This window comes from Tetrahymena thermophila, assembly GCF_000189635.1.
Source record: "Tetrahymena thermophila SB210 genomic scaffold scf_8254659, whole genome shotgun sequence".
NCBI lineage: Eukaryota > Ciliophora > Oligohymenophorea > Hymenostomatida > Tetrahymenidae > Tetrahymena > Tetrahymena thermophila.
In genome coordinates, this window is record NW_002476426.1 from 207,482 (window position 1) to 223,901 (window position 16,420).

A 16,420-nucleotide genomic window follows, 5' to 3' on the forward strand; every position below is an offset into this window, starting at 1 on the left:
GAGAGAAGAATTGTGAGGAATATCATCAATAATTAATAAGTATAATTCGATTCTTTAATCAAAAAAGTGAAGAAAAAAATTAGGAAAACTGACTTAATTGATTTATAATAAAAATAAAAAATAAAGATAATCAAAAATCATAAAAGAAAATTTTGAAAATATTAAGTAAAAATAAATAAATAAATAAATATATTTATAAGTAATTAAATTAAAAAAAAATATTTTATTTAAACAACCAGCATCTAATAAATATGAGCAATCAACATCACAAAAAACCCTACAACAACTAATACTAATAGACAGGTGGATAGAACAACAATGGCAGCAATAATAAGCAACAGCCTAACTCTTAAAAGTAGAATAACCATAACTCCTAGGATAAGAATGAATAACAGCATTACCACTCTCATTAAAAATAACATAATAATTATGGCAATAACTATAATGATAATAATTACAACAATAGCAACGAAAACAAAAACAGCTCCTAAGGATACAACAACAGGAATCACAATAATAGCAACAGTAACAACTAAAATTATCCACAATAAAATAATTCATAAAAGGGCTAGAACACAAACAACTACAATAATAGTAATAATAATAATAATAACAATTACAACCAAAATAATGATTAGAGATTTACTTAGCAAGACTCAAATAAATAGAAAAACTATAGAAGCAATAGCATTAATTAATAAAACAGATAGAGCGAAGATGATAGCTATAGAAATAAAGTGAGCTATGCAAACCCTAATAATTAATATCGTAGTAATAACAATAATAATTACAATAACAATAAAAATAGTGGTAATAATAATTATTAAAACGAAAACTAAGGTAATTAATAAAATCACAGGAATCAAAGAAATTCTTATGAAGAAGATGGCCATTCTTACGATAATTACAATCAATAAAGAAGCAATACTTAAAATTAAGGCTAATATCACTAATAGAATTAGAAGAACTAATAAAACAATAATTAACGCTTCAACAATAATAACAATAACAATAACAACAACAACAACAACAATAATAACACTAACAACTAAAGAAATGACGAAAAAAGATATAACAATAATAATAATAATAATAATTAGTATAACAATCAAGATGACAGAAAATAATATAAAAATAATTAGTAATAATACTCTCAAAATTATTAATAGAATCGTAACCAGCAAAATTAAAATGAGGAGGATTACTAAAATGATCAAGTAGCTATCAAGAATAAGAATTATAGATCATCTGAGAATAATGAGCACAAGGTAAAGATAGCCATGGCTACAGTGATATAAAAAGTTTATGATCATTGTATGAACAAACTTTACACCAATAGAGAAAACACAAGAATACGCATTATGTCAGCTGGTAAGGCGAACAAAAAGGCAGTCATTCTTGCTGAATTGCTAAAAAGAAGAATTAATGGCTTATAGCAACTAAACTACGTAAAAACTCTCAAGCCTAAATTCAATAATTAAAACTAAAACAAAACTCTCATTTCCTTCAATATCTTATTGACAACTTAGGAATTAGATAAGAATCATTATGGATATTAAGGACCTCTTCCTCAGTAAATAGTTAGAGAAATCGGCAATTATCTCGAAAAACATAATCAAAATAAATAGAAAAGCCATAACAATAAAAACCAACATCATTTGTAAAATTAAGATGAATTCAGTAATAATAATAGTAACAACAATAGTAATAATTATAACAGGAATTAAAACGATAGAAATATTGAGAGCAATAATAATTAATAATAAAATAATAATAACCCAAAGAAGCCAAATAATAGAGGTAACAAAAAGGGTTAGCCTAATGTTGTTTAGAGCTACTCTAAAAATGCTAATAACGATAGCCAAAGTAATACTAATAATAGAAAAAATTCTGCCTAAGATTCTTAGTATAGTGAAAATAGTAATAGCTATCAAAGAAACGATAGAAATCAAAATGTCAATAATCAATAAAGAAATGTGTCAACTGAAAGAAGACCCTACAAACCAAACAACAACTAACAAAAGAATGAAAGCTAATAGGATTGGAATCAAAATAAAAATGACCAACAAAAACAGGGTTATTCTTAGAATCAGAACAAAAATTAGAACTAACAACATTATCATAAAGATTAAAATAATGATAGGTATTAGAATAAATCTCATAGCTAGCAAGATTAAGCAAATCATAATTAGAATTTCAATTAGCAAAATTATTAGAAAAACTAAAATAAAAATTAGGATTAAGCCTAAAGGAATCAAAATAGGTAAAATTAAAGCTATAACTAGGCCAATTAACCTTAAAATAACAAGAAAGATTATGAAAGAGATAATAAATAAGATTAACAAAAGCAAGAAGTTCAAAAGAAGTAGCCAAAGAGAGACTACCAAAAGAAGGTTGAAGAAAAAAGAACAATTAAGGATCAAACTAAAGACACATAGAACAATAAGGACTAACAAAAAAACACTCCTCACTAAGGAAACGAAAACAACAAGCAAAAAGGAACAGGAAAATAATAACACAACCAAAACTTTAATTAGAATAATCCTCATGAAAACCAACCAAACAATCCCTCTGAGCAATCCAAATAAAACAACAATAATATCCACAAAAAAAGTAAGAACAGCCAAGTGGAGTATGAAAAGAAGCACAAAGAGTAAAATACTCAAGCTCCTGCTGGCTAGCAAAATCAAAACTAAGAAAAGGCTAATTAAAAGAAAACTAATAGCAGTAACCAGACCTAAAAACCAAAGCCATAAAGACCAGTTTATGTTGAAAAAATGACTGAAGAAGGTGAAAAACAAGAGTGAAGAAAAATATATTGAGGAACGATTAAATAAATTATCTATATCTAAATCAGTATCTATCAATCTATTACCCAACTGAGTAAATAAATAAATAAATTAATTCTTGAAAGTTTTGGTGGATTAATTATTTAAATATGATTTTAATTTACAATTGTTTAGTAACTTAGAATAAAGCAATACCATTTATTTATATATTTATTTATATACATACATTTATCCACTAATTGTTTTTAATTAATTAATTAAATATTTATAAATATTTTTTATCTTTTTTTTATTTAATTTAATATTTTTCAAAATCATTCATTCATTCACTTATTAATCTATTAATGATTATCAAATATCCCTTATTTAATTACTTTTTATTTTTTTATTTGTTTATTTATTTAAAAGCATAAATTTTATTCAAAATATTCGCTAATCAATCTATTAATTATTTTCTTTATCCTTTATAAATATATTTATTTATTCATTTATTTGTTTATTTATATTTAAAACATAATAATTTCAAATTATTTATTTACTTATGAGTTATTTATTTTATTTAAATTCTTAAAAATAATTAAAATTATATAATATAAACATATTTTTACATATTTAATAATAATTACATTTTATTTTTAATCAACCAAATTTATTTCTGTAAATTTCGTAATAGAGGAATAATGCAGCAGGTTATCCAATAAAGCAGAAGCTTATCCAAAAAGCAACATTTCCTAATTGGGAATTTTCTAATTTAAGCATCTATATAACATAAATAAATTAAGTTAATATTTTATTCTAAAGTAATTGAATTAATTACCTTATTAAGACGTCTTTAAATTATAATAATGGGAGCTTAGAGCCACATAGCTAAAAATGAGTGATAAGTAACTACATTTAAGGCACCACTTACTATCCATTCATGTAAAAATGCTGATAAGGTAAATACCAAGAGGTTGGAAACTACCTTATTGAAACCTCTTTTAAGCATAGGGTTGTAGAAGTGACGAACGCACCAGTTATGAACAGGCAAGTTCCACATTCTCCAATACTACTCTAAATCTCTACAATTCCACCAATCCTAAATGTTAATTAGTAAATTAAAATACTTAAATAAAAAGTTCTGATAAAATTTGACTTATATTTAATAACATTTGAATTTTATAGAATGTTCATTATTCAAAATAATCAATAAATTACTAAATAAAACTATCTATCTCCATATCTAAGAAGCTCTGCTGTGATGTTAAGGAATACTTAGAAAAGACCAAAGAATCCACTCACCCAAAAATAGAGATTAGGAATTGACAATTTAAGCATTCTTTCAAGCAAGAAAAATATACTTTTATTCTCAGGTAATTTGGATAATTCGTAAGATTCTTCTAACAAGGGACTAACATACTATACCCATAGAACTCTTTGATAAATAAGTTTTTATTTATTTTAATATATTTTTGAGAAGTAAAAAGAGTTACGTTTAGAAAAGGAAAGTAAATATTAATTCTACGAATCTCTTAGCAAGCCAAACTTTTCTGATTCTTTGAGTACGAGGATAAACTAACTAAAAGCATAAGGTAGGAGCAGCTAAGAAATAGAATAAGTCTTTTAACTTGAGCAAAGCTTCAGGATTCTTTACGTGTTTCTTAAGCATTTCTAAATTCTATTTTAAATTGTTTATTTATGTTTATAATTAGAAATGTGACTAAATAGTAAATATTACGTCTGAAGAAGCTTCAGATTCAGTAATAACTTCATTTAATGCTTTCTTTTTTTTGTTTTCGTCTGTTTCAAACTTTCTAATTCTCATAATTAAGAAGTAAACATTTCTTAACACATGAGCATAACTTATAAGCTTGAGCCAAATAACACAGCTGATCATAATCAAAACAATACTTGGTAGGAAATGAAGATCAAAGAATTGTTTGAATAACACAGGAACTATCAATACAAACATAATATTTATAGCGTTTGCAACTAATGTCTATTAATTTTAGTTTGTTAATATTACATATAAGTGTTTATTTAAAAAATTTTGCTTACTGCTTATGGTGATAATTTATCAGAAAAATTGAGTTTTTAGATTATAAATGCTGCCATTATAGAAAAGAATAAAATAAATGCTAAAATAACAGCTTCAGTTTACATGTAGTTGAAAGGCTGTGCATACTTTATTATTTTTTAAAAGATTATTAATATAATAAATAAATTGCTTTTTTAATAAATATTTACAATATGATGTAGCTAAATTCCATACATCTTAGCATTATCAACGATACTCCTTATGTTATTTGCTAATAAAGCTAAACCAGCAGCATTTAAAAAACCTCTATAATTCTATTCAGGTGATTCAGTACTTAATAGAGATGTTCTATTCATTTTTGCTGGATTATAAGAAAGAGGCCCTTTATACTTAACAAAGACCTTTCTTTCATTAATCTTGTTTATAAAAAAAGAGATTTTTATAGTTTTAAAGATTTTATTATTATATAATAAATAAATTTTGCGAATCTTCGTGAAACTAAATTTTTTTTTTTTCTATTAAATTTCAAATTACATTTTCCATAACTTCACGGATTGATTCACGAGAGTTAGAAGTCATTTCTAACATCAAGACGGGTTCGCTATCTTTTTTCTCTTTATAGAAAATTTTCAAAACTCTTATTTTATAAAAAAAAAATTGATTTTGAAAATAAATAATTTGAGTAATGCTGTAAATATTAGTTTAAAAATAATAAAAAATAGCAATGAATTAAATGACATTATTTAGTACTAATGTAATATTAGGATGCTAAGGATGTTAACATTTGTATGATAACGTAAAATAAAAATATATTGAAAACTAAATTGAAAACTTATGTATTTTACTTTGAACTTTCATCATATTAAAAGTCAGTAATATCACACAAGAAAGTACATAAGATTTAGTTTTTATTTTCTAAAATATCTATGTGATGTGGATCTGTTTTAATCTAATAAGATTAAACATCATCTTTCACTACCTATTCTGCTTTAGTTTTTTCTAAAAATAAGATGTGATCTGTTTAGTAAAACTTAATTTTAACCTCACTCATTTTAATTTTTTTTGATGAACAGATTGATTCTATCTTTTTAATTTATTATTTCAAAAATTATTATAAATATTATAACAAGTGATCATTAATTAGTATTAATTGATCTTTTTTTTATTTATTAAATAAAATTTTGCTCCACTTATCACATACCTTACTCTTCTATAATAGTTGATTTTATTAAGTATTAATAAAAATAAATAATTTTGCTAAATTAATTGAATTAGTTGATGATGATGAAGATTAGATACTTTTGTTAAGAAATTGATGATGATATTTTCAATTAATTTTCAAAGATTATGATGACTATTTAAATGAATCTACTCTAAACCTTTAATTCATTAATTGTATGATTTAAGAAAAATAAACTCGGCTTTACTTCAAAAATTAAATTTTTTAATTATATTTTGTAAGGTGGGCTCAATAGCTTTTGAAAAATACTATAAATGTATTTTTTTTGTCTGATGTAAAGTATGGAAATAAGAAGTTAAAGTTCCTAAAATATATTCAAGAATGTCTATCCTTTGGTAAATTATTACAATTTGTTACTTTTATTTGAATAAAAATATTTCAATTTTAAAAAATAAAATCTTCAATTACATCAATAAATTTATTTAATAATGATTTGTAGTGCGTAAGATAAAAACAAAAAATCCATAATTTTTAAATATCAAATATAATAGATAGTATGTAAATTAAGTAAATATTAATTAATTATCTTAAGCTCCTCCTGAAAAATAAAAATATATAATTGATTTAAAAGTGGTGGTTTGAGAAAAAGTTAATATTAAATAAATAATTTTGGTTTTGAGGAATTATTTTTATATGCTAAATTAATATGTATGTGCATTTGATTAATTCTACTTATTATAAAAATTGCAAATAGATTTTTTTGAATAATATAAAATTATGCTTATTCTTTCATTATAGTTTGTTGATATTTAAATAAATTTTGGAATATTTCTTGAGAATGTTAATTTAGAAAAATAAATCTAAAATTAAATATTATTGAATTGCTTCTAAAATTATATTATTTAAGGCTACCAAAGCTTTTTAAAAGTATTATTTTTAAAACTATTCTTTCTTAAGATTAATGGCATTTAAATTATTAAACATAGAATGTTTTTAACTGGAGATATTCAAAAGAGCTAGCATATTTCAGAAGAATTAGAATAACTGTAAGAAGAGGAAGGATAAAATAATAATGATTCAGATTTAGATGAATCTTTCTTAGAATAACTTTCTTAAAACCATCTAAGAGAGTAGAATAAAGAAGATACCAAAGAAAGATAGACCTAAAATTGTTAAAATATGGACAATGTTAAATAAATTACATAAAATAAAATAAATCAGAAGAACTAAACTGCAGATTCTTCAAGTTTTTTAGCTTTAAGTATACATTTTTACTTTTTAGTAGAGCGTAAAAAATAAATAAAATAAATAGCTATTTGTTATTTATTATTTTGATATTTTTTCTAAACACATAAAAGAAAATTAATTAATATCTATTTACTAGCTTAAATAATAGGGAAAAAAATAAGCTCTCTCTTTTCTTTTCCATTTTTGTTTAAACTTAAGTAAAAGTTAGATCTTAGGTTGGAATCAAGCATATTTTGTAATATTACACATATTTTATAGGTTTTATAAACAAATTAATTTTTTTTTTGGAAAAGAAAAAGAATATAGTATTACTATAAAGGGATTTATAATTAGTTTAATGCTGTTACTAATTAGTTACTTATATTCACTTGGAATTAAAAAAACATTTATAATTCTTACTGTGTTGATAATATCTTGTTTCTACAAAAAAGGAATTTCACTTAAGTTGCTTAACTATCTAATATCTATCCTTCTATTACCTTAATAAGGATATTTGAAATTGAGAGATAGTATTTTTTAAGTTTATGAAAATACTTATCTTTAATTTAAGAAATCTCTAACTTTTATCAGAGAGACAGAACTATTACTAAATAGAATGAGATTGTAAAATTAATTTAAACTTTATTAATATAGATTTAATATTACTTTAATTTATAACTTAAATTTTAAATTATCCAATTTTTAAAAAAGCATTCTAATTTTAAGCAGAAAGAACTTAAATATTTATTAAAATATCATTAATACATTGTATTAAATGATATTTAAGTTGGAATTTAGAATAAAATGGCATTTACATAAAAATGTTAATTCTTATCATTAAATTTTGGTTGAAAAGTTAATCATTATTTACTACTAATTTATAAAAAATTGTTCATTTATACTGGAGCAATTTATTTTTTTTTTAGCAAATTATTGAATTGCTTTGAATATTCTTTATTACTTTCTTTCATTTAGATTTGTTAAAAATTTATTTAAATTATTTTACTCTCACTTTTATAAAGTTTATAAAATAATTTACATTTAATTAAATAAATATAGAGGTACTCCATCATAAATTATTTAAAAATTTGAAAGAATCGCTGAGACTCGATAAAATTAGTAGATTGATTAAAAATAATACTCTTAAAACTCTGAATAAGATAATTTGATTAATGATTCCTACAAAAATTAATTAGTCTAATTTTAGTTTAGCTGTATTAATTTAAGGACATAAACAGTAGAATTGCTAATTGAGGTGATTAGTAGATACATAAGTTTTTTGAAGATTATATATTTTTTAAAGAAAAGTTAATCTCTCAAAATTAAATGCTAAATATTTGAAAGTTAAATACTAAAAAAGAGCATTTAAATAGAAAATATTTCTAATTTATGGAACACATTTTGTGACATTGTGGAATATTCTAAAAGTCAATTCAACGAAGAATTATTTTGTTACTACCTATTTATTTTAAGTAAATTGTTTTTTATTTTATAAATAGATTTACATAAAAAATTTTAGACATTTATGATTTCATCTTACACTTTATTTAAAAAGTTGGTTAAATGAAGAAAATTTATGACAGCAAAAATGCGTTAGAAAAAGGTTTTTAATTTTTTTTAAAACAAGAAATGCAAACATTCTAAGAAAGTGATGAAGTGAAAAAAATCAAGTAAAATTAAAAAAAAATTAAATTTTTACAAACCTAGATTAAATTTTTAAATCTACTAAAATTTTTTTATAAAAAAGTTAAGAAAAAGAAGAGGTACAATTACTTCCAGTTCTCAAATAAAAATACTCTAGAGAATGTCATAAGTATAAGCTTACTCTTAAAGCTCTGGTTAACTGCACTATAGAAAATACTAATTCTGATCAATTATAAACAGAATAAATATAAACAGAAAATTGTAATGAATTTAAAAAAGAAAATTTAAAAAGCTAAAATCAAAAATTCATTTCTGAGAAAGCAAATAACCAAAAATAAAATAATCATACAGTATTTTTATAGAATGGTTAAGACTGGTTAATTTAATTAAGAGATTAACTTAACTTATAAATGCAAAATATGATTTAAATAAATGATCAAATAAATCAATAATTAGATTTCAAACTAGGTCTTGTGAACCATAAGAACTAATAATAATCTGAGAGCTGCACAATAAATGAAGGTTATTAAAATTAAGAAGTAAAAGAAAATATTTTTGAAAATGTAAATGATCAAGATATACAAAATGACTAATCAAACACCAAAAATATCATCAAAGTTTTTGAGGCTAACACATTCATTGATGATTAATCTGAGAATTAGTAGGAAGGATTATATTTTGGAAAGAGCTTCATTAGTAATAAAATTTAAAACTAAGTGGATTTTTTAGGTGAAATGAAAGAATTTTTGTAATAAAAGTAAAAAAAGCCAGTTATTGAATAAAAAATAATTCTAGATTCAGAAGAGGAAAGGATTAACTATGAGAAAAATAAGATAAATATGCAAGATATTGCCTAATAAAGATAACTATTTTAATAGGCTAATAAAATTTCCTTACTTTCGGAACTTAAATTTGTCATGAATAAATGAAGATCTACTAGTTTATATTTTTTTCTAATTAAATAAATAATAATGAGAAAACAAATAAAAAAATTTTTTTCTTGTTCGTATTATAAAATTATCATCAAAGTATTCAAATTTTAACATTTAATTTAAATTTTATCAATGAAAATCATTTTTTAACTTACAAATAATTGTTCTATACTATTTAGCAAAATAGACATTGGAAATTTATAAATAAACATACAAAAAACGAAAGACATTATCATGAATTAAAATTTTTCTAAAAATAAGCTAAATCTAATATTTTTGAGTATTTTATTTATTTAGCTAGAAAAATATAGATTAGCTTTACTAATCCAAAAAATTAATCAAGGGTAATCAAAATATTTCTAGAATACTTAGAAAGTGATCTCTAACTTTTCAATTATTTTGAATATATAAGTTCAATTAATTTACTTCCTTATCATTTTTCCAAACCTGTTTGTGTATTTAATTTATTTGGATCACATTCAAGTACTAGACTGATTAAGAATTACATGGGTGAGCATTTAACATTTAATTACTATTAATTGTTAAATGTATTTGAGTTTTTAACCACTCATATATAATAATTAACAAATTGAAATTAATTGTTTAGTAAGCGATGGGGAAAAATAAAGATACATCCTCTTTCAATAATTAGTATAACCAATTGACAAATTAATATATAATACATCAATAATTTATTTTCTCTTTTCTTTCATTAAATATAATTGATTTGGATAAGACTTAAATTAGAAAGAATTTTTTTTTTGTATTTAGAATAAAAATATATAATCCCAGTTGAATATTTTGGCATTAAATTGAAAAATATATATAGCCTTTTATTTAATTAAAATTAGTATTATGGCTAAATAATGGAGGCTTCTCAATTTTGTTATTAGATTTTCATATTTCAGGAATATACTTTGCATTAAGCACAGCAAAGAATATTATGTTAAATTAATAAATGATTTTGTGTAAACTGCTTAGTACATGTTGTAGCAAATGTTATAATTACTAAGCAACTCTTATTCTGATAAATTATCATTAATTTTTATACATTTAAATGAATTTTTAAATTAATTAAATGCGATTTGAATCAACTTGAAATAATCAATTAGTATTGGATTTTGTTCTTTGAAAAAGAAAAATTTCTTAATAATTCATAACAATTACATTCTTTACCCAATTAGAGACAGACAGATACTAATACCATTTGAATTATTATTTAATAATAAAAATAATAAAAAAATTATCAAATTTCATTTAAAAAAGATTGATTGAATTTATTTGCTACATATATAATTATATCATAGATCTTTAACTTACTAACTAGCTAACTTATGATCTAAAGCGATAACTATGAAGGAGCCATATTTCCTTCTGAAAGCTCCTAAAAAGCTAAAATTGACACACCTAATTTCAATCCAGAAAATAGTACAATCAGTTAAAATATAAGTGAAGGTGAATATAGCACCAATTTCTAATAATATGACTAGCAGAAGCGCCTATCTTGGCTTGACTGCTCACTGATGATCGCTAATCGAACTACTGCATCAAACAGCACAGAATTTTAAGTATAAAATTCTACTATTATTTTCAATACCTTTGGTGATAAACATGTTGATTAAAATAAATATGACTCTATTTCGGTTTAGAATGCCGTATTTTCTGAGGAAAGTTCTTGTTCTTCGCGTAATTCACGTACTTAATCTTAGGACTTCACTCCTTTCTTAGTAGTTTTAGCCAATAAAAAAAGCAGTGCTATCTGTTAATAATAATCAGATGACTGGTCATAAGAAAAATCTTCATCAATTCTTCAAAACATCAAAGAAGAATTTAATATTGATTAAGAGAAACTTGCTAAATAATAATCTACTTAGTCAGAAAATATTTTAACTGAATACTAAAATTAAGATCAAGTTATAAACCAAGATGAGTTAGTTCATGAACAAAAGTGCCTAGATCCCTTAGTCATTGAAGAAATATAAAAGATTAATTAACAAGAAAATGATGATGAAACACAGTCTCCTACTCTAAAGTTAAATAGGATAAAAGCTTAGAGAGATAACTCCTTAGAATAAAGAATTTATCGTTGGTTGGATATTCATGGTATCTTTCAAGTAGACCCATCTGTGAAGAGGGAAGAATACTACTCTTCAAAGAGAGAGAATTTAATTAAAGTAAGAAAAATATCAAAGCCTTTAGAAGATGGAATGAAAAATTCCACAGGATCTCTCAACTTATGTAAAATCTCTAGCTCTCCTCTGTTCAGCAGAAGATAACAGGTTAGACAAGTTCCAACAAAAAAGAAAAATTTTTTAGAAATAAATGATGAAAATGAAGTACAGTAGTAAGTATCTGAAGATATTTAAGTTTAATTTGAAAAATAACCTATTTGCTCTGAACCTCCAAAATCTGAAAATTTTCAATTTAATAAACAAACGCCACATAAATTAATTAAAGATTTACATGATGTTTCCGAAATAAAAAATAATGAAATTTCTATTAAAATTAAAGAAGCACCAGAAGAAAACATAATAGAATCCATTTTACCAAAAAACAGTTGTAGTGGACTGGATACATCTTAAAACCAAATAAATTTATTCAAAACAGAAGAATTAAATTAAATAAGTTGTAATAATAATAATATTCTACCAAAAAAGAAAGTTAGAGGAATTCATGAATTAAATAGAGTATAAGTTGGATCTGATTAAGATAAAGAGTTTAAATAAAATGAATATAGCGTAGCCTTGAATAATGAAAGTCAATTTAACTAAGAAAATTGTGATTTTATTAATAAAAGACCTATACCAAATCTTGATATTGAAAAAAACCAAAAGAGACGCTCTTTGAAATCAGTAAATAGTATCCCCTCTTTAAATGCGATAGGCAATTTGTAATGATTTAATCAATATCACAATTTTGTTTTTCACTCAATTCTAGCATATATTTTTTGTTTCAAAATTAATAAATTGCGCTAATAGAAATTAAAAAATACTGCCTATAATTATGGATAATAATATTTTTTTAATACTTCTTAACTTGCTCTTGGCGAACTAATATAACTACCCTCTAATCCTAATTTTAATTCAAGCAGATACTCTAATTTCACTTAATTCTCAATAATATAAACAAAAAAATAAATAAATATTTATAAAAGAATTTGAAAGAAGCCAGCATGACTATTTTTCCAGCCTAAAAATATCATACAGCTTAAAATTAAAATAAATGAATAAAAATACTTACTTAAGTAAAAATTTAAATCCATCTGCTTATACATTAATAATTAAAAATTATTTGACAAAAAAATACCAGAGAAAAGCTAGCATTTTTAGTACAATATAAACAATTACATTAATAAAATATCTCCTTTATTTACCTAATAAACAATCGAATTATAACTTATTTAAGCAATATATTAAACTAAACTAAAAAAAACAAAAAATACTTTATTATTAAATATAATTGCTAATTTACTTTAAATTCTTAATATTAAATATATATGTTAACTAATATTTACTTATTTATTTGCACTAACTATTACTTACATCTTCAAAGCAAATACTTTATGAAAAACTTAAATAAATCATTATTTTTAATCCTCAATTATTTATTATTTCAATAAATATTATCCAAAAATTATATGTATTTTTTAATTCAATTTTTTTAATGTTACATTTAAATTTATTGGAAAGTAACTTATAAATTACTCAACAAAAACAATAAAAAGAAAGTTTTTGTTATTAAATTGATTTATTTATTTTTTGAAGATATTTCTACTTACTTTATTTCAATTAGTGTTGTTAAATAATATATTAATAAACAATAAATTATAGATACTAAATAGTTTTCTAAATCTGTTCGTTAAAATTGTATTTTATTTTCATCACAAATAGGAAAAATTAATCTCTTGAATGAATTTTTATCAGTAACTAAAACGAATCAATAGATCTTTAATTAAAACTCAAAGATTATTTATTAAAGTAAGGTATGAATACGATACAAAAGATCTTTGATTTATTAAAAAAATTGGATCTTCCCTACTGCTCTGAAAGCGACCACTTTGATTCCCCACTTACTGATATAGGTCTCTACAATTCTGGCAATTATACCTAATAATTGAGGTCTTCATAGTAGCTTAATCTTAGGAAAAATGAAATCCAAAGTATGGAGAGTGAATTAATCCATTAAAATGGGTGCCTTCTTCAATAAGACATTTAACTCTAACTACTTTGCCCTATATGTAGGTATAACATAGAAGATAACTAACAATCTCAGCAAAGACCTTTTGATATAATCCCTATTAAAATGTTCCTTAAAAACATTATATAATCTTTAAACAATAAGATTGAAAATAGATAAAAGCAGTCAGATAAATTTATTGAAAGTATAAAACTTTAATTGAAAGACGTTAAAATTATCCGCAAAATGTGCCATATAATTGAATAAAAGTTATAAGGAGTGCTTTAATCTTATGAATCTGTAATCTAAATGAGAGAAAAGTCAGAACTCTCAATTGAAAAATTAATTTGTTAAATGCTTGAGAAATAGACTAAGGAATAGTCTTTCTAAAGCCTCATATTTTCATTATAAGAATAATGCGCAATTCAAGTTGATTCTATTTCTTCAACTTACCAAATTACAATCAAAACTGAGCAAAATTAAAACAAGTTGTTATTTAACTAGTACATTTCAAAAATGCTTGAATGCTCAACACAAATAGTTGATGAAATTAAAAAATCTCTTTAATAAAATATTCATGAATTTGATTAGAGTGAATCTATCTCTTAACTCTTTGACCAAATAAAAAAAGAAAATGATGAACTTCATTCCAATTTTTAAATTAATTAAAGCTGTTCTGAAAAAAATAACTTTTCAACTTCTTCTATGAAATAAAGTGAAATTTCAACATAAAGTAAATATCATTTCAAAGAAGAATTAAATAAATTCGAAATTCTTAATAAACAAACTGAAAATTTTCTGCTAAATATCAATTAAACAAAAAATTAAACTCAAAATTAATTTTAAACATTAGAAGATAAATTTCCAAAAATAATAATTACCCATAACTGAATTCAAATAATAAAAAAATTTGGTAACTAGATAGATATTTAGTATGAATTATAATATCAAATTACTTAGATTTAAAAATATGATTTTTCTAAAAAAGAGAATTATAAATTAAAATAAATAAATATAAATAAAAAGTGTTTGTAAGTTAGTTTAATATATCAATCAATTAATATTTTTACTATATAAATAAAAAAATACCATTTTAACTTATATTAATTTATTTTTATCTCTATTGTATTAAAATTTATCTATATATTTTAATAAAATTTGATAATGGATAAATAAAAAATAATGAAATATAATAATTACCTTAATTATATTTCATTATTTTTATTCTTATTTTTTAAATTGTTTTTAAAATAAATAGGTTAAATTTTTGAAAAAAACCAAAATATATTTTTTTTCTAAAATCATCACTTCTAATAATGCATTATATTCTATAATCTTTAGTTATTTTAAGTTCAAAATGTTTTAATTTTATAATAGAAACAATACAAATTTTAATTTTTATATGTTTTAAAAAAATAATTAATTTAATTTTGTTGAGTGATAATTTTTAAATACAGCAAGATAATTAAAAATATAAAGATATTTCTTTTTAAATAGCAGAAAAGTGTGATCTGAGAGCAGAACCTAGAATTAATATATTATTGGTTAGTTTTTTTTAATTTAATATTGCATTCATTATGTATAAATGATCATTTTATTTTTTACAAATAAACCTTTTTCCATTCTAATTGATTTAATTTAAATCCAGATTTACCATATTTACTAGAATATAGTTAATACCAAAATTCTTTGTTGTTAGCATAATTTTTATTAGATTAATAATTTAGAGTTAGAAAGTTTAGTAGATCTTTTTTATTTAAAAATTTGCATACTCTTAACAATATTGTATTTACTCTCATACAAATAATAAAATGTCTTTAATTTAACAGTAAATTTTAGTTTATTTACTCTGAATTAAGCATAAGGTATATTCTACTGTCAAATATATTTAATAAACGACTATAAATATCTAAATTAAGAAACTATTAATTTATTTTTGTATCATCTAAAGTAATTTAGTTGCTCAAATATTTTTTGAAAAAAGAGTAAATATTTAGATTTATTTCAATAATGCTATTTGAGGGAGTTTTAGCACAGAATATTTTTATGTAATGGCTTATTTGAATTACTTTTAATAAAACTATATCTTAGATTTTTATTTTATAATAGTCTGGATTTATTTCTTCTACTGAAATATTTAAGTTAAATTAGTGTTTAGCGGCTCTCCAAACAAGATAGCAAATAGCTTCAATTTTAGTCTTAACATACTTAAGGTTGCCAAATTCAATATTGATCCTTTAATTATCTTCTTTCTAATTAACTTATTCTAAATCCATTTTTTTTTCTATATTGGTTTTTTTATTTACTTATTTAATTCAATAAATATCTGATGAATATTCAATTATTTTTTCAATTAATTAATAAAGTAAAAAAAAATTATTTAAAATTATAATTTGATTAAATAATTTATTAAAAATTTTAAAAGTATTTTGAATACTAAAAATAATTATAGTGT

The 16,420-nt window shown here is 22.1% G+C and overlaps 6 protein-coding genes across 6 annotated transcripts; 4 read left to right on the forward strand and 2 right to left on the reverse strand. All coding sequences in view use genetic code 6, as the record gives it.

Annotated features, from left to right (window-relative positions):
• Nucleotides 1-251: 251 nt before the first annotated feature.
• Nucleotides 252-2,807, forward strand: TTHERM_00046250 (hypothetical protein; the record flags this gene model as incomplete). The annotated part of the gene is made up of 1 exon (XM_001014620.3): nucleotides 252-2,807. The coding sequence occupies one exon, from the start codon at nucleotides 252-254 to the stop codon at nucleotides 2,805-2,807; it is 2,556 nt and encodes an 851-aa protein (XP_001014620.1).
• Nucleotides 2,808-3,428: 621 nt separating this feature from the next.
• Nucleotides 3,429-5,857, reverse strand: TTHERM_00046260 (membrane bound O-acyltransferase, MBOAT protein; the record flags this gene model as incomplete). Its single annotated transcript, XM_001014621.3, has 9 exons — nucleotides 3,429-3,548; nucleotides 3,607-3,867; nucleotides 3,987-4,203; nucleotides 4,262-4,446; nucleotides 4,507-4,767; nucleotides 4,827-4,952; nucleotides 5,016-5,222; nucleotides 5,341-5,443; nucleotides 5,652-5,857. The coding sequence occupies 9 exons, from the start codon at nucleotides 5,855-5,857 to the stop codon at nucleotides 3,429-3,431; spliced, it is 1,686 nt and encodes a 561-aa protein (XP_001014621.2).
• Nucleotides 5,858-6,973: 1,116 nt separating this feature from the next.
• TTHERM_00046270 (transmembrane protein, putative) lies at nucleotides 6,974-9,786 on the forward strand (the record flags this gene model as incomplete). Its single annotated transcript, XM_001014622.2, has 6 exons — nucleotides 6,974-7,247; nucleotides 7,371-7,469; nucleotides 7,528-7,837; nucleotides 8,273-8,685; nucleotides 8,769-8,883; nucleotides 8,961-9,786. The coding sequence occupies 6 exons, from the start codon at nucleotides 6,974-6,976 to the stop codon at nucleotides 9,784-9,786; spliced, it is 2,037 nt and encodes a 678-aa protein (XP_001014622.2).
• A 1,337-nt stretch (nucleotides 9,787-11,123) lies between these two features.
• Nucleotides 11,124-12,686, forward strand: TTHERM_00046280 (hypothetical protein; the record flags this gene model as incomplete). Its single annotated transcript, XM_001014623.3, has 1 exon — nucleotides 11,124-12,686. One exon carries the CDS (start codon nucleotides 11,124-11,126, stop codon nucleotides 12,684-12,686), a length of 1,563 nt encoding a protein of 520 aa, XP_001014623.1.
• Nucleotides 12,687-13,773: 1,087 nt separating this feature from the next.
• On the forward strand, nucleotides 13,774-14,856 carry TTHERM_00046290 (hypothetical protein; the record flags this gene model as incomplete). Its single annotated transcript, XM_001014624.1, has 1 exon — nucleotides 13,774-14,856. The coding sequence occupies one exon, from the start codon at nucleotides 13,774-13,776 to the stop codon at nucleotides 14,854-14,856; it is 1,083 nt and encodes a 360-aa protein (XP_001014624.1).
• A 698-nt stretch (nucleotides 14,857-15,554) lies between these two features.
• On the reverse strand, nucleotides 15,555-16,241 carry TTHERM_00046300 (hypothetical protein; the record flags this gene model as incomplete). The annotated part of the gene is made up of 1 exon (XM_001014625.2): nucleotides 15,555-16,241. One exon carries the CDS (start codon nucleotides 16,239-16,241, stop codon nucleotides 15,555-15,557), a length of 687 nt encoding a protein of 228 aa, XP_001014625.2.
• Between the last annotated feature and the right edge of the window lie 179 nt (nucleotides 16,242-16,420).